The 24,633-nt window shown below is 52.3% G+C and overlaps 6 protein-coding genes and 1 non-coding gene across 7 annotated transcripts; 5 read left to right on the top strand and 2 right to left on the bottom strand.

The window, feature by feature from the left end:
- Positions 1 to 1,451: 1,451 nt before the first annotated feature.
- Positions 1,452 to 3,085, top strand: GLRG_06165 (guanine deaminase; the record flags this gene model as incomplete). The annotated part of the gene is made up of 2 exons (XM_008096850.1): positions 1,452 to 1,743; positions 1,929 to 3,085. 2 exons carry the CDS (start codon positions 1,452 to 1,454, stop codon positions 3,083 to 3,085), a joined length of 1,449 nt encoding a protein of 482 aa, XP_008095041.1.
- A 1,421-nt stretch (positions 3,086 to 4,506) lies between these two features.
- Positions 4,507 to 6,374, bottom strand: GLRG_06164 (major facilitator superfamily transporter; the record flags this gene model as incomplete). Its single annotated transcript, XM_008096849.1, has 3 exons — positions 4,507 to 5,625; positions 5,680 to 5,764; positions 5,818 to 6,374. 3 exons carry the CDS (start codon positions 6,372 to 6,374, stop codon positions 4,507 to 4,509), a joined length of 1,761 nt encoding a protein of 586 aa, XP_008095040.1.
- A 2,522-nt stretch (positions 6,375 to 8,896) lies between these two features.
- GLRG_13156 lies at positions 8,897 to 8,977 on the top strand. Its single transcript has one exon. It is a non-coding gene; the product is annotated as a tRNA-Gly (tRNA).
- Positions 8,978 to 9,166: 189 nt separating this feature from the next.
- GLRG_06163 (AMP-binding enzyme) lies at positions 9,167 to 10,663 on the bottom strand (the record flags this gene model as incomplete). The annotated part of the gene is made up of 1 exon (XM_008096848.1): positions 9,167 to 10,663. The coding sequence occupies one exon, from the start codon at positions 10,661 to 10,663 to the stop codon at positions 9,167 to 9,169; it is 1,497 nt and encodes a 498-aa protein (XP_008095039.1).
- Positions 10,664 to 11,909: 1,246 nt separating this feature from the next.
- GLRG_06162 (beta-ketoacyl synthase domain-containing protein) lies at positions 11,910 to 19,914 on the top strand (the record flags this gene model as incomplete). Its single annotated transcript, XM_008096847.1, has 12 exons — positions 11,910 to 12,466; positions 12,514 to 12,958; positions 13,025 to 13,093; positions 13,152 to 13,275; positions 13,335 to 13,943; positions 14,000 to 14,455; positions 14,511 to 17,572; positions 17,632 to 17,925; positions 17,973 to 18,047; positions 18,105 to 18,436; positions 18,505 to 18,985; positions 19,036 to 19,914. 12 exons carry the CDS (start codon positions 11,910 to 11,912, stop codon positions 19,912 to 19,914), a joined length of 7,383 nt encoding a protein of 2,460 aa, XP_008095038.1.
- An 818-nt stretch (positions 19,915 to 20,732) lies between these two features.
- Positions 20,733 to 22,664, top strand: GLRG_06161 (major facilitator superfamily transporter; the record flags this gene model as incomplete). Its single annotated transcript, XM_008096846.1, has 2 exons — positions 20,733 to 22,017; positions 22,078 to 22,664. The coding sequence occupies 2 exons, from the start codon at positions 20,733 to 20,735 to the stop codon at positions 22,662 to 22,664; spliced, it is 1,872 nt and encodes a 623-aa protein (XP_008095037.1).
- Positions 22,665 to 23,776: 1,112 nt separating this feature from the next.
- GLRG_06160 (uncharacterized protein) lies at positions 23,777 to 24,380 on the top strand (the record flags this gene model as incomplete). The annotated part of the gene is made up of 2 exons (XM_008096845.1): positions 23,777 to 24,134; positions 24,202 to 24,380. 2 exons carry the CDS (start codon positions 23,777 to 23,779, stop codon positions 24,378 to 24,380), a joined length of 537 nt encoding a protein of 178 aa, XP_008095036.1.
- Between the last annotated feature and the right edge of the window lie 253 nt (positions 24,381 to 24,633).

Below are 24,633 nucleotides of genomic sequence, written 5' to 3'. Positions count from 1 at the left end.
GGGGGATCTGCAAAAGGAAGCTGCAAGGACCCGACACGCAGATGGTTCTCCCGAAAGACACAGCATACGGATAGAACGGGGGGGGGGGGAGGCGTTTGGTTGTTGGTTCCGGGGGTGCATGGCGCGCGCATTCATTTGCTGGTACGGATAATGCAAGCGAAGTAAATACTGGGGGCGGGGAGTGGGGAATAATATCAAGAGCAAGAGACAGGCAAACGAGGCAAGGAGATGATGGAAGGGAGAAGGTGCTCAATTATCTGTACTAGTCGGTGAACAAGAGAAGAGCTTATCTACCCGGATTAGAAGGGGTTAAGAGGGAATAGTGGGAGGAATGAGGAGATTGGAACAACGGGGAAAAAAAACATGGTCGGACGAAGCTATCGAAGCTATCCGGATCGAGCAAAGCTGACTAACATGGTACACCACTAAATAGCTAAGGTACCTAGGTAGATCGTAGCTAGGTAAGTAAGTACCTACCTACTCCTACTAGGTAGGTAGGCGGGCAGCGGCGAGCGCCGTGTTACGTGCGACCGGCGCGCTGCGAAGTGGGGGGTCGTGGAGTGTTTGGGGTTCCCGGGCTCACATAGCCTGGAAGTCAGTGGGCAGCAGGTCTTCTTAACTTGGCGGTTCTATTGCATGATTTTATCAGTGGCGGTCTCAACTGTCCAACCCGCCGCTTATGGGGACGACGGCGGCGTGCCTTGACACGGTAGACGGCTTTGGCCTAACGGAATGCGGCAAGCTTCTTTCTTCATCGGCATGCTTCTGATACTCTCCCGCTGCATAGACTGCACACTAAGATTGAGATTCCCCCGCCCCAGCCCTCGTCTGATTCGTCTTATCTCTCTTTCTCTCTAGAGGCGAGGGGATGGAAGTATCCGATAACAATACCTGACTGACGGCAGCGGATGAAGTGAAGCACCTGTTTCGATGCGCGTCATATTGTCGCACTGCATATATCTACCGGCTCTTGCCTCCTTGCTTTTTCTCCTTCCCCGCCGCTCTCGTGGTCTTGTTTTCTTGGAGCTTCGGACTCTTGTGCCGGTTCGGTGATATTCATACCACCACGTACTACCGTCCCCTTCCCTCCTTCTTTCAACAACAACACCGGCTCGTGATCTGTTCGTACGCTCTCGGGACCTAGAGTTTTGACATCCACTTTGCATCAGTGTTGTACCAGTTGTCAGCTGGAGCATTGGCAACAGCGTCATCTGGTCCGCCGTGGACTCTTGAAAGACACCGTGGGGTCGGTTCCCTTCCCAACTTTGCCGACGGCAACCGAGCAACGAACGAACACAATAGTGATCCCAACGTCAAGGCCAAACAGATCCGGACCGGATTATTAACCAAGGCGACGACTGCGACAACGAAGACGGTTCGTTCACCAACACCAACAAAAGCGGTATTCTCGACAATCTCAACAATAACGGAACGTTGCAACATTACCAACAATGGGCGATATGATTAGAGACCTGCCCGCCGCGGCTTCGTCATCGTCGCCGACAACGCGACGTAACCAGCTCTTCCTCGGCACCTTTGTGCACTCCAAGACGAGGGAGGCGCTCGAATACCTCCACGACACGGCTGTCTGCGTCGACGCATCCGGCACCATTGTCGCTGTCAAGGTGGGATACGACTTGAGGAGGTCCGAGGCCGAGCTGCTCCCCCGCCTAGGGTGGAAGGTCGGTGATGTCGAGGTTCGTGTGGGGGAGGAGGGGCAGTTCTTCTTCCCCGGGTTTATCGGTAAGCTGCCATGGTTTCTTTTTCTACCTCCTCCGCTCAATGCCACCCTCCCTACGGCTGCCTCGACTCGGGTGAGACAACGGGCTACAAAACCTTTGCGAGACATGCACGCGTTTGTCTCGTGGAAAATCAAATCCTATCCCCACCCCCCGGCAACCTCGAGGCTAACGTTACCGTCACCACAGACACCCATGTGCACGCTTCGCAATACCCCAATGTCGGCATCTTTGGAAAGTCCACCCTCCTCGACTGGCTCAACACGTATACCTTCCCGCTCGAGGCCAGTCTCAAGGACCAGAAGAAGGCCAAGCGCGTATACACAGCCTGCGTGCGCCGCACCCTCGCCCACGGTACTACCACCTCGGCGTACTACGCCACCATTGATGTCGACGCCACCAATCTTCTGGCAGACATCTGTTTGGCACTAGGCCAACGCGCATTTGTCGGGCGGGTGTGCATGGACCGCGAGGGCTTGTGTCCTGAATACTACAAAGATGAGTCGCCTCAAGATTCGTTGAGAAAGACGAGGGAGACTGTGGACTACATACGGACCATCGACCCGGGTTTCGAAATCGTCGCGCCCATTCTGACGCCGAGATTCGCACCGTCGTGCTCGAGCGAGGCGATGAGGGGGCTAGCGAGCATGCAGAAAGAGCTCGACGTCCTCGTGCAGACGCACATCTCAGAGAACGAGGGCGAGATTGAGCTCGTCAAGGAGCTCTTCCCCGAGAGCGCGAGCTACGCCGACGTCTACGACGCCCACGGCCTGCTGGGTGAGAAGACGGTGCTCGCGCACGCGATCCACCTGTCGGAGGAGGAGGCGGCCACCATCGCCGAGAGGGGCGCCAAGGTGTCGCACTGCCCGTGCAGCAACAGCAGCATCACGAGCGGTGCGGCGCGGGTGCGCTGGCTCTGGGACAAGGGCATCGACGTCGGCTTGGGTACGGACATGAGCGGCGGGTACAGCCCGAGCATCCTCGACGCCGCCAGGCAGGCGGCGCTGGTGTCGCGGCATGTGGCCATGGGGCTGCGTGGCCAGGAGCGGGAGAGGGCCAAGCTGACGGTCGAGGAGGTGCTGCACCTCGCGACCAGGGGCGGCGCCAAGGTCGTCGGGCTGCAGGGCAAGGTCGGCGGGTTCCAGGTCGGCATGCAGTGGGACGCGCAGCTGATCGGGCTACCGCTGGTCGACGAGGACGGCGGGCGCGGCGGGGAGGAGGGCAACGTCGACATCTTTGGGTGGGAGAGCTGGGAGGACCGGGTCGCCAAGTGGCTCTTCAACGGCGACGACCGGAACACCAAGGCGGTCTGGGTCAAGGGACGGATGGTGCATTCGAGGACATGAGGATGCCCGAGCAACATGTATCGGTGAGAGAGACGCGCTCCGCAATAGACGGTCTTGACGCGAGAGACGGGATGCATTAGGCCGGCGTTCATTGGGACTTTGTTTTGCTGTTACAATATTAGGATAAATACGCTGGATCACCTGTTGTCAGCCAGAATTCTTCCTTTATGCTTCTCATGAATGATCCTTGCACTTTAGCAAAGAGCAGCTTCTGATGTACGGTGCAGCCCGTGGCGGGTTCCTTGCATGGATCGAAGACCAATCCTAAGGCCGATTGAGAACAACCAATCATTTTCAAGATCGAACGGAAACACTCATCTTACGAGGAACATGTGAGCCGTTCAAGACGGAGCTTGACCTTGAGGAACGACATCGCTTCATACAGATATTACTCAAGAGACGCCCGGTACTCGATCATAAGTTCTCGAGGCCAAGGGTTGATTTTAGCTCTTGTGTGGACTTGGATGGCTTCATGCAAGCTTGGCATATCTTTCTGTGCGAGGCTTACACGCGTGTCCCCTCGCTGAGACTATACTCTAACAACAAGATGTACAAAAGGTATTGTTGGCAGTACGGCGAGATGGCAAAATGATTGGATGAGGCAGTTAGAGCCAGCCAGCCAACATTGGGTGTATAGTACACCTCTATCCTGAAATATACTCACTTGCGGTCAATGGGGTAGATACCCAGATACCTCTATGGTATTTCTCCTTAAATATTTTGTTGGGCTGGGTATCGGGCATGATACTTTCCCTCTGTTTTTGTAATTATGGTTAATTAATGTTGTGTGCCTGTGCGACCCTATGGGGTCGTCTTGGATATATGCCCTTAGTACTAACACATAAGCAATTCGCCAATAAACAGACTTAAGTATACCGGACAACGCATAATAATTAGGGCTAAGAGGAGGCGCGGCAGTTCGGAGGCCGGCCGGCCCTCCCTCGGACATACAGCCCGTTGGACGGTGGAGACCGGTAGTCCCACCGGTTCCGACATTATCGGCTTTGGAGGATAATCCCGGGCCCGTGATTGGCTGGGCATCTTTTGTCCGACGTCAAGGAAACTGCCCAACCGGGAACTGATGTGAGCCGGGATGTGGGAAGAGTTTTTCCTCTTGGCTCGACGGCAGTGGAGGCCGGGAAAGTCGCATGTGGTTTCAGCTCGGACGCCTCCATGGTTGTTCAATAGCCCAACTGTATAAGCGCCAGACACTTCGATACCTCGAAGCCAGTGTCTTCCTATTGCCATCAAATGTATATGGAAACTATTGCCATGAAACATTTGAGTAATACATCAAATTGCTGTACATTGGTATCGTTGGTATCTTGACTATACTTGAGGTTTACGCCTTATATCATTCTATGATCATATTATATCTGCATTGAGATTACAATTGTGTCGTAAATCCATTGCCGCATCGATCAGAGATTCTTGGGCTCAAGCTGCTCTTGAGAAACTGTAACAACGCGACGACCGCCCTTGGCGCGTCGGTCCGCTTCGAGGGACTGGGCGAATTTAGACCTCTCTCGAATGACGTGTCCCTTCCAGTAGATTATATATACTGGAATCGTGATCACGAGAGCAAGGCAAGCCAGTATGGTGCTTGCATACTCGGTGTGGCGCGAATCGCCTATGTTCTCGTAGAGAGGGGTCGCATATATGGCGGCAATGCCGGCGAGAAAGTCTCGAGCAAACCCGTTTCCACCAGTAGCAGAAGCAGAGTACGGACCGTAACTCGCCACCATGTAATCGATTGTACTCATGTAGATGCCAAAGTTAGCGATGGCAATGAGGCACGAGAAAACCATGGGGGCAATCCAGTGAGACTCGGGAGGTCCCATCGAGGTCCAGGCAAATCCGAACAGGCCGATCGTCTCGAGGGGGGCGAGGTACAACAGCCACTGCAGACGATACTCGGGTACCAGAGCGTCCGGTCCCTTTGCTCTGGTGACGCGGTGGTCTCTGATGATCCAAGGGATATAGGAGATGTACGCCAGCAAATATCCAATGTTGATGGGGATGAAAGCCCACGCCTTTTCAAGAGTCCCGAAGCCCCACTTGTTGAAGACCGGAGAGAACCCCTCTTGGAAGGTGAAGATCAGGGCGTCAGAGAATCCCGATAACAGCGAGCACGATAGGACGATGGGTTCGCGGACGAACATCTCGAAGGGGCGGATCCAGGTGATGGCGAACTCGTGCATGGAAAGCCGGGGCTTCTTAACCTCGTTGGGCCCGTAGACGTTGATGTCCTCGCCGGATTTGCGGCGCCGCTTGGCCTCTCGGTCCATGATGATGGTGGCGCGGCTTTCGGGCATGAAGAAATGGATGGACTGGACCACGACGCCGAATATGAGCTGGATCCAAAAATTCCAGTACCACGGGAGGAACTTCTGGATCGGACCGCCGACCACAGGGCCGACCGAGGTTCCGAACACGGAAGACAGCACGACGAAGAGGACGGCCCATTGCTGTTCCTCCGGCTGGTAGAGATCGGCAACCATTCCGATGGTGACGCTGCCACCGGCTGAGCTGAGCCCGCCCTGATAGTAATGTTAGCTTCGTTGCGGACGTGGGGGGGCTTGGTCACCACAAACCAGTCCTCGAGCGACGATAATGCTTCCAAAGTTGGGAGCTAAAGCAGCAAGAATTTGCCATATGTTCACCAAGAACAGGGAGCATCTACAACAATCAATCAGTCGTGGTCCAGCACAGGCGCGATTGTGAAAACTCACTGCAAGATCCTCCACCTTCCAAACTCCTCGCTCCAAGGCGCCCAAAGCTCACAACCGAACGCATAGGCAACCAGAAAGGCACACTGGCCAGCACGAGCAGCCTGCTCGCTGACATTGAAAGCTTCGCTGATGGGAGTGACGGCGCTCGGGAACACACTGGTGTTGAAGTTCATCGAGACCTGGACGGCGAAGATGGAGGAGAGGAGCATCCACTTCTTCCATGCCGGCCAGGAGTAGCCCAGAATATGGTCGCATTCGTCTTCGGTGATGATTCGCTTCCCATCAGGGGTATACTCTGGTTGCTTACGGCTGTTCGCGGCCGCTAGTTCCTCGTCGTGGCTCCTGGTACCCTCGGCCTCCTCGTCCCGGCCGGGTCCGTTCTCAAAGAAGCCACCGTCCGCCCCGTTCTTGGAATTCTCTGCGTTTGGTCTTTTATGCTTCTCGGCATTGAAACTCGGTTCGACGCGGGTCACGCTGCTTTCGCGGGTTGGAGCCTTGTCTTCATTGTTAGACGGCCGGGAAGCCCGTCCACTATCGGAAGCCGGCACGGAAGCCATGATGATGGGCAACCTTGAAAGAATAGCACTGAGGGGCACCTTGATGTAACCGAGAACTAATATAAATGTCCGATACTTAATGACAACGCCAAAGTTGTGTTGGCTCTGCGTCTCGATCTGCCTATATCAGTCAATGACCGAAACCACTTGGTGAAAATAAAAATAAAAATAAAACTCAACGAAAAAGTGGTTGGTCCAATATTCCAAAGCCTCCGAACTAGCTTGCTAACAGCGTCTTTATCAATTTCCATGACCTTTCAATTCCACCGAGAGTTTTGTTACGTTAAACTGGAGACATGACGCTATTTAGCCAAGACGTTGCTCGCGGTCCTACTCTGCGACTTGCGGTGGGAAAAGAAAAAGATGGCCCCCTCCAAAAAGTGATCCAACGGACCGGTAATGCTTGAGTTGACTCTGACCATCATCCGTATATAATTCGATCTCTCTGATTCAGTGGAGCAGGAACAGCGGGAAATCTAAAAATCATTTCTCTTTTCCACTAGAGACGAGATAACTAAGGTACGGGTACAAGGCGGTCCCCCGTGACGTCACACAGGTAGATAATAGCCATAATCACAGTGAAAGTAACGTGCCGGAGACGACATAACAAGCATCGTACGCACCACGACTGCGGCTTGACATCATATGATGTGGGCTCTTTGGAATTGCGGGTCGGCGGTGGAACAATGACGGAGAGCGTGGAACCGATGGCCTCGCGAGCCACGCAGTTCATCGCTGATTATCAAAGGTGCCGGCCGAGGTGGGCTTTTTTGTTTTTTTCCCCGAGAATTGCCTTTCCAAAATCTGAATAGTGCTCGTGGAAAAGGCAATATTCTGGTACGCCTTGTGGCGAGGGAAAGATATCTTACCCCATAACGCCGCTCCATTCTCGGTGACGGAATGGGTAACGGTAACTCTTGGTAAGCTCTTTCTGTATCCAACTGGCGATCATACGCAAAATTGAAGTCAGGCTTATGGTAGAGTGGGGTTGAATACTCACTGGAGCAGCCCTGTCGGACTTCTTTGAGTCGAGGGCACCGATCAACGTCCCTATTTGGCCTTTTTAGGCTGGGTGATATGATTTTGGGTGCCGCCATCTGCAGCTCCTAGCTGCTCCAACGGGTGAGCGACATGACAAGCTGGCGCTCATTCCTGATTTCTCATAACAAGAAATGTGGGAGCGCGTGGAATAAGATGCATACGCTACTTTGCCGGAGAAAATATGCTTAACCTGCCATTCTCAAATGTATTGTTCGGTGTTGGAAACCCAGCTGATTGTCTCCTTGCTTCAAATTGACATCAGGAATATATGCGGTATACCGGCTTCCCTTGCTTCAGCAAGATAGCGCTGAAAAGCCGGTTGTTCATGTGCGGGCGTTTGTGGTAATGATAGGAGGCGGCGAGCCTGACCAGACCTTTGGAGACGTATAAGAACATTGATGAACTCACAAAATTCAAGGAAATAAGTTCACAATGGACATACTCGTCATGCGTCGTTAAGCAAAGGGGCCAAGCGACTCATGATACCATTCATTAATTGACGCCGTGACGGCAAAGTATGGGGCGTCAAAGCTTGAATAAATCGGATCATTTTTAACCCTATTATGAACCAATAGGAAGCTTGAAGTGTTCTTCTTTGGCAAGTAGGTAATCCTGATAGTATTGGAAGTTGACTTGACATGGGGTTTCTAATTTAGGGAGTGTCGAGGAAGTAATGGTTTGTGCCAACACTTGGCAAGTGAATTTATCCGCGTATGGCACCGGTATATAAGGTTCAACTAATTTCATGTGACCCGGTCTAGGATTGGGGCCAGAAACCAGAAAACCACACTAATGGACAGACATGATGGAAGGATGAAGATGTTGGACCGCAACAATGCGTTTTTGAGAGGGGGGCGAGGACTCAAGGCTGACTCTCACCTGAAGAAGCGCGACTGACGTGAGGTGGCTAGCGACGAGAGGAGCAGTTCCCGTGGCGTCTCGGCAACAGTTCCCAAATAGGTACGACTAGGCAGGATAATGAAGAATTTTGAGTTTATCGATTAGTGTGATGGCTGGCCGCGCTATTTGATACATAATTAAGCGCTTGTTTGAGACTGAATAGGGCTTATATGGGATACGCAGAGAGTTATTGGTTCTTGGGAGTTCCGCAGTTGGCTAGGCCGATTCATTGGCTGCTCAGAATAGAAAGCTGACGGCTGGCACGTACCTGAATTGCGCATGGTGCGCATCGGCGATGTCAGGCAGACGTTTGAATCCTACTCGGCAACGGACCCAAGATGTACACCCGCGCTTGCCGAACCACACCTTGGAATTGATTGGTACTCCGCGGCGGACTAGCTAATGTGACCTAAATCCATGTCCATTGGTAGATCTAGAACGCCCTCAACTTCTTCCTATTCCTCCTACGAGATCCTCGTCGTAACCTATTGAAAGCACACTTGCATTCAGGATGATAGCACAGCTGGAATGTAACGTAAGCCGTCCAATGTACACGATGAACACATCCACGAGTTATATCTGCGCCGATGGTTTAGTGGTAAAATTCTCCGTTGCCATCTAGCAGCGTCGGGGAGCCGGGGGTTCGATTCCCCCTCGGCGCACAACTTTTTAGTTCGCACAGATTTCCTTTTTTTCTTTTGTATTCTCTTTTCCTTTCTTTTGTATGACACATCCCAGTTATACTTGCTGCCTGAAGGATACTTTTTCCTTTCCCTCTTCAGATTCAATTGGTAGAGAGAGAGTGGTTGCATTCTATTACCGGTATCGTACTTTTCTATCTGACGAGCCTGCTACAATCTTGCTACAGAGTCCTCTGTCAGAAGATGCTTTTGAACCTTGCCCGACCCTGTTCGAGGGAATTGTTCAACAAGAATAATCTCTCTTGGCACCTTATACCGGGCAATTCGTGAACGGCAATGTTCAATCATGTCTTCATGGGTAAGCTGAGTGCCGGGCGCCGCAATTATGAATGCGCGCCCGGCTTCGCCCCAGAGCTGATCCGGCACACCGATAACTGCAACACCGACCACGCCAGGGTGCTCAGCCATCGCGGCCTCGACTTCGGCAGGGTACACGTTTTCTCCCCCCGAGATGAACATGTTTTTACGTCTGTCAATCAAAAAGACGTACCCGTCCTCGTCGACCCGCCCGATGTCACCAGTGCGGAACCACCCGTCTCCCGTGAAAGCGGCAAGGTTCTCTTCTGGCCGATTCCAATACCCCGGAGTGACGCTCGGACCAGACACAATGATCTCCCCCGGTGCACCGACTGGAACATCCTTGTCCCGTTCGTCTACCACCCGGACTGCCGTCAACGGGCCCGGGAGGCCCACAGAGCCCGCCTTGACGTCGATGAGCTCTGGGCAGTGTGGCATGCCAGAGACTGTGCCCACTTCGGTCGAACCGTACCCATCGACCATGCGGATTCCACGGCTCAGCCACCATTTGATACGAGCTGGGGGGTTGGGGGCTCCGCCCGTAAAAAGCGCCTTGAGAGTGAGCCACTCTGTCGTGTTGAAATTGGGTGCGCGGGCAAGGGCCTCGGCCATTTGAGGTACGCAAAAGTAATGCGTAACTTGCAGACATGCATCGCCAAGACGAGCATTGGTAAGGTCGGCATTGAACTTGGGAGACACAACGATTGTACCGCCTCGCATTAGAGGTGGCCAGATCTGAGCAATAAGACCCATGAAATGGAACATGGGCCCGTCGCAGAGGAAGACGCTCCCGGTGTCGACCTCTGCCAGAATGCTGAAGTTGATTGTCGTTGCCAAGATACACCGGGCGTTCAACATGACACCTTTGGGTGCCCCGGACGTCCCCGACGTGTAGAGAACAACGCACGTCTCGTCCGCGGGCCTTGCATCCAAGCGAGGCGCTTGTTCTGCAGCATCCACAGCTGCAAACAAATTTGAAAAGCCAATGTGCTGGCAGCCGAGAGGCAGTTCTGGCGGGACAAGATCCGTGAAGAGAATGGCCGGGGCGCAATCCACCAACAGCTTTGTGAGTTCGGCTTGAGCAAGACGCCAGTTGAGTGGAACGAAGATTGCTCCCAGCCTCATGAGTGCTTGCTGTAAAATGATCTGATGGACGCTGTTGGCTGAGATGGTCGCCACTCTATCGCCGGTCTGAACCCCTTGTCCGCACAATACGGAGGCCGCGCGCTGAATGTCGGCATCGAGTTCCAAATACGTCCATCTGCGGTTGGTTGCCAGGTCGATGCAGGCCAAACCGGTCGGCCGTAAACGTGCATGAAGCAGCACTGGGTCCGGAGTGAGATGAGCCATCAGTACACGTCCAAGAAAGTTGAGTGATTGGATTTTGAGGCGGGAGGGATGATGAGAGCCACGGTGGAGCCAGAGATCTTATTGAATTTGAATCCTCTCGCAATGTTGCACCGTTGGTTCCGAGACGGATGCGGGAGGGAGCAGCCGCTGTCGATTTGTGGCTGCTCAACAACCCCCGTCGATCGTGATGATGTTCTATCGAAACCCAAGCCCCCAGCCAAGGCCTTTCGTTGGTTGGATACGAAGCATTGCTGATTTGGAGAGAAGAGAATGTACGATTGAGGAGGCGTGAAACTCTACTTGTGGTGTCTAAACAAGTCGTCCAACCGTCCAACAGATTAAGCCGCACATACATCACCTTCGCGCCGGCGGGAATCGGCCCTTTTTCCATTTCCAGCTGTGCATCTCCAGTCTCTAAAATCGCTAATGTAGCGTTAAGGATGTGACAATGCTGGTTGACGAGTAGAATTCAAGTGTCCTAGTATGCAGGCGATTGGTGTGTGTGGGGGAGACAACAAACAAGCTGCTGCGCCGTAAGGCCCTGAATCCTACGGATCCTTCCATATGTATAGGCAGTCATGCCAAATCGGGTCACTAGATGCATGGTTTCACTGGCTCTGGCAATGAACTGATGCACCTTATGGCACTAGGACCAAGTATGAACATGCAAATCGTGTTCTCGGCTGACCAGCGAGAATGCCTTGGGTGTTCAGCTGGGTTCTGGGCAAACACCTTGAACTTACCGAGAATCCACCCATACACGTCCGAGCCCCCCTCCGTCTTACCTCAGCCACCGGATTTCGAGCTCGATACAGTAAAGCCCATTGATTCATCGCGACATCGCGCTGTTACCTACAGGAAATTCTTTTCTGGGCGTGGCGGCTGGGTTTACCTGCTGTCTTGGAGGGCCGTTTTAGGTGCGGTATCATGCAGCTGATAGCAGACGGTCTAACTGCAATCTAATTTGATATGAACACCACGGTCTAGGTGCCAGCTGCAGTGCGTCTATCTAGACACTCGCGGAACGACAGGGAACCTCTGGCTCTTCCACCTCCGTTCACAGTAGTCACGAGTGAGTACGTTGAATTTGGACTGTTTACAAGGCAGCAACCTGCCAACCTTTAAATAAGTTCGATATGGCTCGCAAACCCGAACCACTGCTTCCACAGCAAGTATTAGCTCGAACTGGTTTATAAGTCTAAATAGAACTCGAACAAGTTCAGAGATAACCCCACCGTCAGTCATAATGTATAACGATACCACTCACGACATATACAGTGCTTGCGATGGCAAAGGTCATCACTCGGACTTATACGAGCCTATTGCCATCATCGGCATGGGAATGCGGCTTCCGGGCCACGTCCATAACGCCACCGACTACTGGGACCTTCTTGTCAAGGGCAACAGCGGTCGCTGCCCCGTACCCAAAAGCCGCTACAACGTCAACAACTGGTATGGGCCAGGAAGAGTGTCCCACGTTCCAACCAAGTTTGGATACTTTCTCGAAGAGTTGAACCTGGCACACGTCGACCCAAGCTTTTGGTCGTTCACAAAACAAGAGGCCGAGCTCATGGATCCGCGGCAACGCTTGTTTCTCGAGGTGGCTTACGAAGCTTTGGAGAATTCCGGCTCAAAATCATGGAAAGGCAATGATGTTGGGGTATATGTTGGTACCATGGGGGAGGACTGGACCACACTCGAGTCCCGCGACGAGCGGAACCTGAACGCTATCCGACCGGACGTGTTTGGTGACTACATCCTGGCTAACAGAGCATCTTACGAGTTCGATCTGACAGGCCCAAGGTATGTTTTCTTTCTGCTTTCTACCATTATTAACTAAGGCGAAGAAGCGTTGTTGTGCGGACTGCTTGCTCCGCATCTCTAGTCGCACTCCATCAAGCCTGTCAAGATCTGCATAGTGGCGACTGCTCCTCTGCCCTTGTCGGGGGTGTCAACCTCATCCTTACGCCTAAAGAGACTGCCTCCATGCATCAAAACGGAGTCCTATCACCTTCGGGATCTTGCAAAAGCTTTGATGCAGATGCCGACGGGTTTGCAAGGGGCGAAGGAGTATCTGCAATTTATATCAAAAGGTTATCTGATGCAGTGAGAGACGGCGATCCGATCCGCTCTGTGATTCGCTCCACTTGCACCGCCGGAAATGGTCGAACCCTTGGGCTGACGACACCGAACCCCGAGATCCATGAACGGCTGATGAGGAGGGGCCACAGGTTGGCTGGCGTCACAGATTTGTCGAAAACTGCGATGGTAGAATGCCACGGCACTGGAACACCTGTAAGTCACAGTACATGAATGGAAATTCCTAGTGTCTTGTGGTGCTAACGGAGAGTTCTGTCATAGGTAGGGGATCCTTTGGAAGTGAGTGCTGTTGCCAACATCTGGGGCGAGAATGGTATTTATATCGGATCGGTACGCGCCGCTGTAATGATGTGCAACTTCTTTGACCAAAACTAACACCAAGTGTCAGGTGAAACCAAACATTGGGCATGGTGAAGGGGCTGCAGGCCTGTCAAGTGTCATCAAGATGGTGCTGGCATTGGAAAACTCAACTATTCCACCAAATATCAACTTCAAAACACCCAATCCAAGAAGTGAGCCATTAATAGCGTGCTATCTGTTTTTGCTCACAAAGTACTGATTATGAATCTAGTTCCATGGGAAACCGCCAGGCTGAAAGTTCCGACAGAGCCTCTGCCCTGGCCAACCGACAGATGTGAAAGAGTTTCGGTCAACGGCTTTGGAATTGGCGGTTCCAATGCTCATGTGAGTGTTGACGTCAGGGTTTGTCTTACAGCGCTAATTCTCTACCAGGTCTTGCTTGAATCTACCACATGCTTTGGTCTGCCTTCGATCAGGATTCTCAACAAATCAAACCCAGAGACTCCCTATCACCGCTTGCTCGCTTTCTCGGCCAAACACCCTGACTCTGTCAAAAGCCTGACAAACAAGGTTGAGAATTACCTGAACCAGTCATCAGGGAGTCTGAACAACGTTGCATATTCACTGGCTGCGCGCCGCGAGATCCACACATATCGCGCATTCTGTGTGACTGATGGTAGCAGTGCACTGCAGATTTCTCCAGTTATCAAAAGAAAGTGCTCAACTCCCGATGTAGTTTGGGTATTCACGGGCCAAGGAGCCCAATGGGCGCAGATGGGAAAAGAACTTATCGAACAAGAGCCCCTGTTCGGAGAACGGATCGACAGTCTTGATAAAATCCTTGCTGGGCTATCCGAACCTCCGTCTTGGACGATAAAAGGTACAATGGGCCTCCCTGAACCAACATAATCGGATATTGCGTTGACAACCCTATAGGACTGCTTGTAGCCTCGGAAGACGAGAGTCGCCTCTCCGAGGCTGAGTTCTCCCAGCCATGTCTTCTCGCCATACAAGTCGCTCTTGTCGACTTGCTTCGATCATGGGGGGTTGTTCCAAGTGCGGTAGTTGGGCACTCTTCGGGTGAAACCGCTGCCGCTTATGCAAGTGGTGCCATCACGGCCGAAGAGGCCATACTCATCGCATATCACCGAGGTCAAATCACCCGCCTCATCAAAGCTGTGCACAATGGCAGCATGGCTGCCGTTGGCCTTGGCCGACACCAGGCCGAGAAGTTTCTACGGCCGGGAGTCATTGTAGGGTGCGAAAATTCTCCTTCCAACGTGACCCTGTCAGGTGAGAGCGACGTTTTACAAGACGTCCTACACAATATTCGGCTGAAGAACCCGGAAGTGCTAGCGCGAGCCCTCCGGGTCGAGTGTGGTTATCATTCCCGTGAGCTCGACTCCTCTTACCCCATGCCAAACTCTCAAATAATAACAACTCGTAGATCACATGAAAACCGCAGCAGAGGATTTCACAGCACGCTTGGAAGGGTTATTACAGAACAAGAAGCCATGCGTCCCGTTTTACTCCTCTGTAACTGGGGTCAAGAACACAGACATGTCCCACTCATACTGGGTAAATAACGTCTTGTCTCCCGTTCTGTTCAGCACGGCAGTACAATCGGTCCTGGACGATTTCACGTCACCAGTTTTCGTCGAAATCGGCCCACATTCCGCTCTCGCTGGGCCGATTCGTCAGATTCTGCAGTTCAAGAATAGAACGGCTCAGTATATACCGACGTTGATGCGCAGCCAAGACGCAATGCCGGCTCTTCTAAAGACAGCAGGGGAGCTCTGGCTAGCTGGCACGACCATCGATATTGCTATAGTGAACCCTCCAGGCCAGTTTCTGACCGACCTTCCGACGTACCCTTGGCACTATGACAAGGAGTATTGGCTCGAGAGTAGGCTTTCTCGCAGTTGGCGTTTCAGAAAGTTCCCTCATCACGAACTTCTTGGCTCCCGAGTTGAAGAGATCTCGGACGCGCTCCCTTCTTGGAGATGCAATCTGCGTCTCGATGACGTCTCGTGGTTAGGGGACCATGTCGTGAGAGATCAGACCATTTTCCCTGCTTCGGGGTTCATTTCAATGATTGGAGAGGCTTTGAGGCAGCTCACAGGCTCTGGCGAGTTCACTCTCAGTCATGTGTCGTTCGAAGCCGTTCTGGTGCTCGATGATCGGCCAGTTGAGCTGGTGACGGTCCTCCACCCGGCGAAATCGAGTAACTCAGACCAACATACTTGGTACGACTTTTCAATATCTTCGCTCGGTGAAGAAAACGAACGCTGGGTGAAACATGTTTCCGGCCAATGCAGAGCAGGCTCGGGCAAGAAGCGCCTCCCTCCGCAAATGTCTACCCTACCGCGCCAAGTCTCGGCATCTTCGTTCTACAACACCTGGAAGAGATTTGGTCTGAACTATGGCAGCAGCTTCCGCGGGCTTTCTGGCATCACCTCGCACGTCACTGAGCCTAAAGCCGTTGCAACGCTCGATGATATGCATTCTGGTTACAGCAGTGCAGTATATTCTGTCCACCCGGCAACTTTGGATACGAGCATGCATGTGGCCATGGTCGCCAGCTGCAAAGGTCTTGAAAGAAACTTCAGGCAGTTGGTTGTGCCAATTTACCTCCAGGAAATGTTCGTCAGAAAAACTACGGGCCCAATTCAGGTCATCGCCAGCGCTGAGAGTCTACCCGAGGCTGTTCCTCTATCCAAGGTCGTCGGCGTCTCCGAGAGGCAGGTCGTCATTGAAATCTCTGGGTTGCAAGTCAGAGCCCTCGAGAATAGTCACAGCAACGAGGAGGACCCCCACGCCGGCGCCGTCCTCGAATGGAAACCCGATATCAACTTCGTCAGCCCCTCGCAATTGTTGCACCAGCAACAGACGGATGTGGACTCCCATGTCCTAGATAGAATGGTGCTGGCCTGTATCGTTGATCTCAGGGCTCAGATCCAGTTTCTCCCTGCTACACAACCCCATTTAGTCAAGTTTAAACATTGGCTTGACGCCTCATACAGGGAGGCTATGACTGGACAATACCCTGGAGTTATTAATTCACTTGAAATCGCGACAATGAGCCACAAAGTTCGACATGCATTCATAGTCAAGATGCTCGAATTTTGTAGGGGCACTATCTTCTTCGATATCGCTCACGCAGTCTATCGGGTTCATATCTATGGTGCAGGTTGCTTTTCAGGCTCCTCGCACGCAGTCAAGACACTAGCGCAGCCTGAGCATCTCACCGGTTTCCTTAGGTTCATTGACGATGTAGACTTTTCCAATCTCCTTCAACTTCTAGGACACAAGAATCCGAACATGAGCATCTTACACATTCATCCCGCGGCAGAGTCTACCGACATATCATCGGTCTTTTTATCTCCGGACGGCGAGCGTACCTATGGTACCTATACCTATACTGGTGTCTCCATAAAGCCAACAAACTTTATCGAGAGACGGTGCGAATCGTCATCAGCAGTCAAATACAAAAAGCTGGCGATAGAAGAAGATCCTATTCCTCAGGGCTTCGCCGAAGAATCATTCGATCTCATCATCTCTCAACAATCCACAGCCTCCTTCTCACCAGACTCCATAATTAACATGCGAAGGCTTCTGAAGCCTCGCGGCTACTTAATTCTTCAGCGCCCGAATCCCGCATCCAAGGTTCTTCAGCTCGCCTTTGGTCTTGTTCCGGAGATCAACCTCGGTAGTGAGTCACCATTACAGCCGGAGGCCTTGCGAGAACAGTTGAGACTTGCCGGTTTTGACGACGCTTCGTCAGCTACATTTACCGGAGAGGGTGGCAGAATTACTGTGGCCCAACCTTGTCAATATTACTCAAAGCCTGTGAGAGCAAGTGTCGTATGCCAAGATTCAAGCCACCCCATTGTTTCTAGCGCTACAATGTTCTTACAGTCGCGGGGGATTTCTCTACAATATTTCCCCCCTGGACACAGGCTTCCTCGGGGCCAACCCATCTTGTGTCTGCTGGATCTTGAGTCACCCTTCCTTCACAACATGGGTCCTGCGCAGTGGAACGAGCTAAAGAAGTCTTTGTTCTCAGCACAAGACGAGAAGATGCTCTGGGTTACGGGTGCCTCTCAGATGCACTGCAAAGACCCGAACTACTCTCTAACACTGGGTGCCGCTCGTAGCGTGCGAAGAGAGCTGGCAATGGACTTAGCCACACTGGAACTGGAGTTCTTCAACGTCCATGGGTGGGATGCTGTGGTCACTGTACTCAAATCTTTCGGAGGGCGCTTCCGTGGAGGTGAGGTTGATTCGGATTCCGAGTACGTCTTCTCCAACGGATCAATCCAGATCTGTCGGTTTCACTCCACCAAGGTTATGGATAACCTGAGGGAACGATGCGACAACGCCCCGAAAACTCTAAACATCGTCAATGTCGGATCTTTGCAGACATTGAGATGGGAAGAAACCGAAGGTGTAGGATTGGATAGAGACAACCTTCGAATTGAGGTGCGAGCCGCTGGGGTTGATACCAAGGTATGGTTGTGTTATTAATATCCAAGTGCTTTGAAGCACATTCTAACATCACACTTCAGGACCTACATGCTTCGCTAAGTGATGTGTCAAGCGAAGCCGGTCTTTCTAGCAAGTTTGGACTCGAGGGCAGTGGTATTGTTACAGGCGTGGGGCCTGATGCCCGCAAATTTCGCATTGGTGATCGAGTTGCCTTTAACCATGACAGTGCTCTATCAACCTCCATCATATTGTCCGAATCTCTATGCGCAGAGATTCCTGCTACCATGGGTTTTGAGGAAGCTGCATCAACGCCATACTCTTTCGGCCTAGTTCTACATGGACTAATGGAATTGGGGAAACTGAAAAAGGGCCAAGTAGGTTTCCCTCGTCATTCATATCTATATCTTTACTGACCTCTTAGTCCGTATTGATTCATTCAGCTTCCGATGCCCTCGGGGCTGCCGCAATCAATGTGGCTAGATTGATTGGTGCCGAGGTAACTATCCCCCAACCGGTTCATTCGGGATTGCGGCAGACTGAACCTTTCTTGAAGATTTTTTGTACAGTCCGGACTTCGGAACAGGCCAAATACCTCATGAGTTCGTATGAGATTCCTAAAACCCGCATATTCAGCTGCGGAGACGCTTCCTTCTCGCACGAAGTTTTGCAGTTGACGGCTGGGGTTGACGTTGTGTTCAACACTCTACCTGAATTTTTACAAGAGTCCTGGGACTGCCTTTCACCACTTGGGACATTGGTACACGTCGTCCAACACAGAGCCCACAGTGGAAGTCATCTACGGATGGACCGTTCAAGCTGCAATCGGACTTTCGTCAGCGTAGACTTTGAAGATCTGAGGATTAATCGTCCGCGAGAATGCATCAGGTTAGTGCCTCATCTTCCTGTGGCAACGTGTTGTGTGACTATCAGGTCACTGACCGATATACGAATAGGCTCCTGGAACAAGCGTTCACACTTAACAAGTTTGGCTTGAACAACCCAGCCCCGGAAATTCTAACATTCAAAGCTTCTGATGTGGCTCTGGCATTTCAACACCTTCAATCCGACAAACACGTTGGACGGGTTGTTGTAAGGATGCCTCGCAGCAGCGGGGAGCTTCAAGCACTCCCTTTACGCTCAAAGATTTCTCTCCGGCATGACAGAACTTACATCATTGTCGGTGGTGCTGGAGGCCTAGGCCAAGCCACTGGTCGCTTTCTTGTCGAGAGGGGGGCTCGCAACCTGATATTCTTCTCGAGGTCGGCCGAAGAAGCCTCCAAAAACCAGCCACAGTACTTCATGGAACTAGAGTATCTAGGCTGCAGGGTTCAAGCGATCTCTGGTAGCGTTGACAAGATGGCCGATGTGGTCAGGATGATGGACTCCGTGTCAAGTCCAGTCGCTGGCGTCTTGAACGCAGCGATGGTTCTTCATGTGAGTTCCCAGTCACTGACTTCGTGATATCTAATGCTCATCGGCCTCAGGACACGAACCTCGCCGATATGACTTTCGAGGAATGGCAAGCCACTGTTTCGCCGAAGGTACAGGGAACATGGAATCTTCATTATGCTCTCCAGGCGCAAAACGAACCACTCGACTTCTTCTTTCTCTTCAGTTCCCTATCTGGACTCGGGGGTCAAATCGGCCAGGCCAACTACGCCGCCGGCAATGCTTTCTTGGATGCTTTTGTGCAATATCGTCATTCTCAGGGTCTTCCATGTTCTGTTCTCGACATCGGAATCATGGAAGACATTGGCGTTCTTGCAAGGGAAACCAGCCGCCTGGAAGCACTTCGCAAACTGTCGCAGCATTGCCTCCACGAGCAAGACTTGCTCGACGCCATGGAATTGATGATCCAGCGCTCCAACGGTCGTCTTGATATCGGGTTCGAACAAGGCAATGGCCTGGCTCGAGGGTACATTAATCCAAGTCAACTCGCTATCGGCATGCGGTCGTCTGCTTCGACGAACAGAACTGGGTGGCAGAGAGATCCACGCACTCTTTTTCTAACGAGTGCAGCCTCTACCAACGGCCAGGCTCATGATGAGCACGAGACGGGCAGTTCCCTGAGGGAGTTCATCCAGGGTTGTGCATCAGACCCAGGGAAACTGTCATCTGACGAAGCCAAACAGTTTTTGGCCAAAGAAATCGGCGGCGCATTGAGGGGGTTCATGATGCGGCAGGACGCGGAAGTCAACCTGTCTTTGCCTCTGCAGACGGATTCGTTGGTTACGGTGGAGCTGCGTAACTGGTTCCGGCAAAAGTTGGGAGTCGTTTTCACTGTTGTTGAGTTGCGAAGTGCGGAAAGCATTTTGGCACTTGGCGGACTGGCAGCTGCCAAACTCTCTGTTGCAAACATGTGAAGGGTCAACTTTAAAGTTGACACATGTACAACTTGAGCGTGGTATGCACCGTTGGCCGAGAGCATGGTATTAGCCGGTGATAAGGGTGCGATTCTCCTTGCAGTGCATGGCAGGGCGGTAGTAGTAGTCACCCAAGACGTGGCGGCTGAAGAGAGGGCGCCGAGGACTGCAGGTACATAGTAAAGACGGTGAACCCGGAAGACCCAGAGGGGGGTTGAGGGACTGGTTGGGCAGAACAGGGTGATGGCAACGGGAACTGGATGCCGAAGAGAAAGATAGCGTGAGCCCGATGCCATAAGGGTCTGAATCCCTGTACAGGTCTTACGAGTGGGGGCTCCGATGACGGGCTCGCTGGAGACGGAATCTTCCCGTCCCATCCAAGTTGTCTCATCAGGCACCAAGAACGGCCACCGTTACAGAGAGAGTAGACAAAACCCTGAATTCCAGGACGGCATTTGAATCAGAACAGATAACTATTATTGCCTGTTGTGTAGGGTTGGCGCGCAGCTATTGTGGAACCCCCTGTGGGTCATCACAGAAGTGATTCCCATGTGAATCCCCTCAGGTTAGACCAAAGTCTGTCGTGTGGCAAAACTTGCCCAACCAAGGGAACGTTTATTAAGTTGACATCACCGCAACTTCTCGTGCAGTGAGTCTATCTCCACCGTAAACCTTTACACCGTGAACCGGCCGACGTAAACCTCTAGCTTCTCAGGACGCTGATGAATTCCGCTACTGTTGCCTGGGGTTAACACACTTCTGCATTATCTTTTGGTGTTTCCCATACTACAGCCAAAATCTGCACTCAAAGACCGAAGATGGCCCGCGAGAAGTCGTCCTACGACCGTCCCATCTCAGTGGACATGGATCGCGAGTCTCTCAGCCGTCGCGCCTCGGCGCTAGAGGAGGTTCCAACTTTCGTCCCTCCCCCTGGGTACCCCGGCATCCCCGTTACCCGACGCGTGAGCACAGTCTCTCAGAGCTCACGAGTAATGTTGGAGAATGATGATGCGGATGATCTGGAAGAGCTTGTTCGCAACACCTCGGCGGTGAGCAAGCAACGATCTCGGGAGAGGCGCGAATCCCACGACAACGTCTTCGAGCTGCCCTCCTTCCCGAGGGCCGCGAAGCCAGGTCCCGTAAGCACGATCCGGGAGGTGCCCTCCGAGTTCACAACCCCCCAGTCCACACGCCCTCCATCTCCTGTCTCCGGTCTGGTCTCCGGTCCACAGTTGCCCGTCGAGTACGAGACTGGCACAGGTCAGGCCTACCCCGACATTGGCACCATCGCTTCTTTTCGTGGAGCCATTGTGCTCCTTTGTACTTGCGGCGCACAGCTCATCGATAACGTCTTTATGACGGGCGTCAACATTGCTCTGCCCGCCATTCAGAAAGACTTCGAGGTCAAAAACGGGGAGTTGCAGTGGCTGATCTCGGCCTACACTCTGACGTTTGGTGGCTTCCTCCTGCTCGCTGGCGTGCTTGCCGATCGGTTCGGTCGCAAGCTCATCTTCTGCTCCGGTATGGCGACGCTCAGCGTATGGACGGTCGCCAACGGCTTCGCGACCTCCTTCATCCAGCTGGCCATCTTCCGAGCTCTGCAAGGCATCGGCGCCGCGATGACGGTCCCTTCGGCCGTCGGTATCATCAGCAACTACTTCGTCACGGGGGACCGAACGCTTGGTCTGACCATCTTTGGCGCCGCCGGTGCTGTCGGCTTCTGCCTCGGTCTCATATTTGGCGGGTTCTTGACTTCCTCGCTCGGCTGGCGATACATATTCTACATTCCTACCGCTGTGAGCGGCGCCCTTGGCGCCATTGGCTGGATCTTCCTTCCAAAGGACAGAATCGAGGGTAACTCGAAGCCCAAGCTGGACTTTGTCGGCGCTGGTCTGTCGACGGCTGGGCTGATCTTGCTCAGCTTTGTTCTTTCGAGCGGTGGCGAGTACGGCTGGGGCAAGGCTTTCATCATTGTCTTGCTTGTTCTTAGCATCGCCTTGATTGTTGCCTTTACCTACGTCGAGAAGAAGGTTTCGAACCCCATCATGCCACTTTCTCTCTGGAAACTACAAAACTTTGCCGCTCTCTGGATCGGTGGCTTTGGTAAGTTGATCAAACCCCATCAGGAACACAACAGGCTATTGACTCCATGACTACATGTAGTCATGTACGGCGGGTACCAGACGACGGTCTATTACACGACCCTCATCGCTCAAGAAGTCAACAAGTTGAGTGCCGGCGAAACAGCTCTTCGTTTCCTTCCCATGGGAGCGACAGGCTTTATCTTCAGTCTCTCCATGTCACGCATGCTCGAGGTCTTCAACACTAAGTACCTCCTCATCTTGGGTATGACCATCTGCGCAATCGCGCCCATCCCTTCGGCGCTCATGAAGCAGGACGACCTCAACTTCTGGAAGCACGTCTTCCCGACCACCGTGATGGGCGTCGCGGGTACTACTATTGTCTACTGCACCATAACCGTTGTGCTCCTGGCCTCGCTACCTGTCAACGTCAAGAGTCTTTGCGGTGGCATGATCAACACGGCGTTCCAAATCGGTAGCGGCGTCGGCCTCGCACTAGCGAGTGCCATTGTTCAGGCCGTGGACATAAGCAAAGGCCATAGCCAGCTGCAGCAGTTCAACACTGGGCTGTGGTGCTGCGTTGGCCTTGCAAGTGTCGGCGTGGTGGCCAGCACGTTTGGAGTGAAAAACGTTGGGAAGGTCATCAGTGGCCCGGCTATTGCTCATTAATTATTGAACCGCCATGTGAATGACGAATTGAAAAGCAGTCAAGGGAGGTTATGGCTACGAGTTGCTAGTTTAGAGATATTTAACCAGTGGTCGCCTAAAGACCAGATTTACTTGACTAAGACACAATGTGACTGGTAATGATTGTAAACTGTGAAGCGAAAGCAATGCACAAATGTATAAAATGGGCCAGTGGATATTGCCAACTTCTTGATATGTATGTTGTGGTCGGTTCAGACGCGATGGGCGCTTCCCAACCAGGTTACTGAAGGTACAGGCTACAGCTCCGTCCGATCTTGTCACTTGAATATTTCCCAATAGACACAGAGTGCTAATAGCAGTAGATTCATATATTTGACCTTAAGTAACATGCACAAAATCTTTGCAAGTCCTTTCACGCTTTCAATACTGTCAACCATGCTTTTATATGGAGCCAGGCACAAGTATCTCGTCTAAGCGTACCTGGCCAAGCTGAAATCCATGTCAATAAGTCTTAAATGAAAGAAAGATATTCAACGGATCTTGAAAAGAAAGGACATGGAATGAAATAACCAGTGAAACGAATCCCTAGAGCCCAACTGCCAATTCTTCTAGGGCCTGTTTGTGCTTAAGTGTCACGAGATATAAGGCGTTAGTTACTGCCCATAACTAACAGCGTCGTTTTTGGTTACGTGACATTATGAGAGCAGCTTTGGGGAGCGCTCGCATAAATGGCTAGCCCCCGGGTCCATTCGGAGATTCGGGACGATATGAGCTATGGTAGGACTCACCTACTACTGAGCGACGGACTAGCTTGGGACATGTGGCTTGAAAGTTATCGCTGTGTCCCTCATTGATGGTGGGATTATGCATCAAATTCCGGCCGCTCTAAAATCGGACACAGCCCGGCAGATCCCGAACCGCACTTTCCGGCCGGAGCTTTGCAAGTGCACCACTTCTATCCGAAGGTGCTCGGAGCTTATGACTGACGCGGACTACCTCGGCCCATCGCGCTATGTGGTCACTGAGACGCGAGGGTTCAGAAATCTACATATATGAACTTTTGAATTTGCCTGTTGAAAATACCGCTTCACCCAGTTTGATATCCATCATCTATTTCTCCTGCCACAATCACCATGGGTATCCCTCTGCCTGCATTCATGGCAAACATTGCCTTCTGCCACGTCATCCCATACGCGACCTTGCTAGGAACCTCTCTTTTCCAAACATTTGTCAATACTAAGAGCTGCCACAGCGAACTTCCCAGGTCCGCCTTTACGACATTGCAGAAACGTCTCTTCCCCGTTTACTTTCGTTGCCAGGCGGTTCTCTTGGTTTTGACCGCCATCACATTCCCTCCATACGGCCCATCATCCCTACTCCTGGAGAAGCGCGACTGGGCCCCACTCGCAATCGTTGGTCTCACAACCGTTGCCAACCTCTTCATCTATGGGCCGAAGACAAGACAGGCCATGATTGACCGGGTTCACCAAGGTGAGTTCTGAGTCCGAGCCTGGAGCCGGGTTGTCAGATGATGAGGGCGCCCTCTAATGCACAGCAGAAACGCGTGATGCAAAGCGGCCTGATGCTGTTGACGAGCCAAGCCCGGACATGAACGCTGTCAAGAGACTTTTTTCGTTCAGCCACGCCATGAGTATCCACCTCAATATCATTGGCATTTTCGGTATGGTGTGGTACGGGGGAAGGTTGGCATCTAAGCTGAACATTGAGACGGACTGAAGTTTTGTTGTTTTTGACTGCTCGGCTGGGAACCCCTTTTGTCCTTATTTTCATGTGGCATGGTAATAGCGCCCTGCACTCTTTATCGTCCACAGTAACAAATGCATCTTCTTCACCTCTCGACAAAGGTCGAGGTTATTGGACAACGAAAATGCACCAGAACTGTGTCTAGGCACACATATCAGAAGTTGAACACCGATTCCAAGTTTCGAATGAGGCAGTATAATCGACCATAACTTTGACTATCATTCGA

This window comes from Colletotrichum graminicola, assembly GCF_000149035.1.
Source record: "Colletotrichum graminicola M1.001 genomic scaffold supercont1.22, whole genome shotgun sequence".
Taxonomy (NCBI): Eukaryota; Fungi; Ascomycota; class Sordariomycetes; order Glomerellales; family Glomerellaceae; genus Colletotrichum; species Colletotrichum graminicola.
The sequence above is the reverse complement of the archived record's forward strand: the minus strand, read 5'-3'. Positions and strand labels throughout refer to the sequence as shown.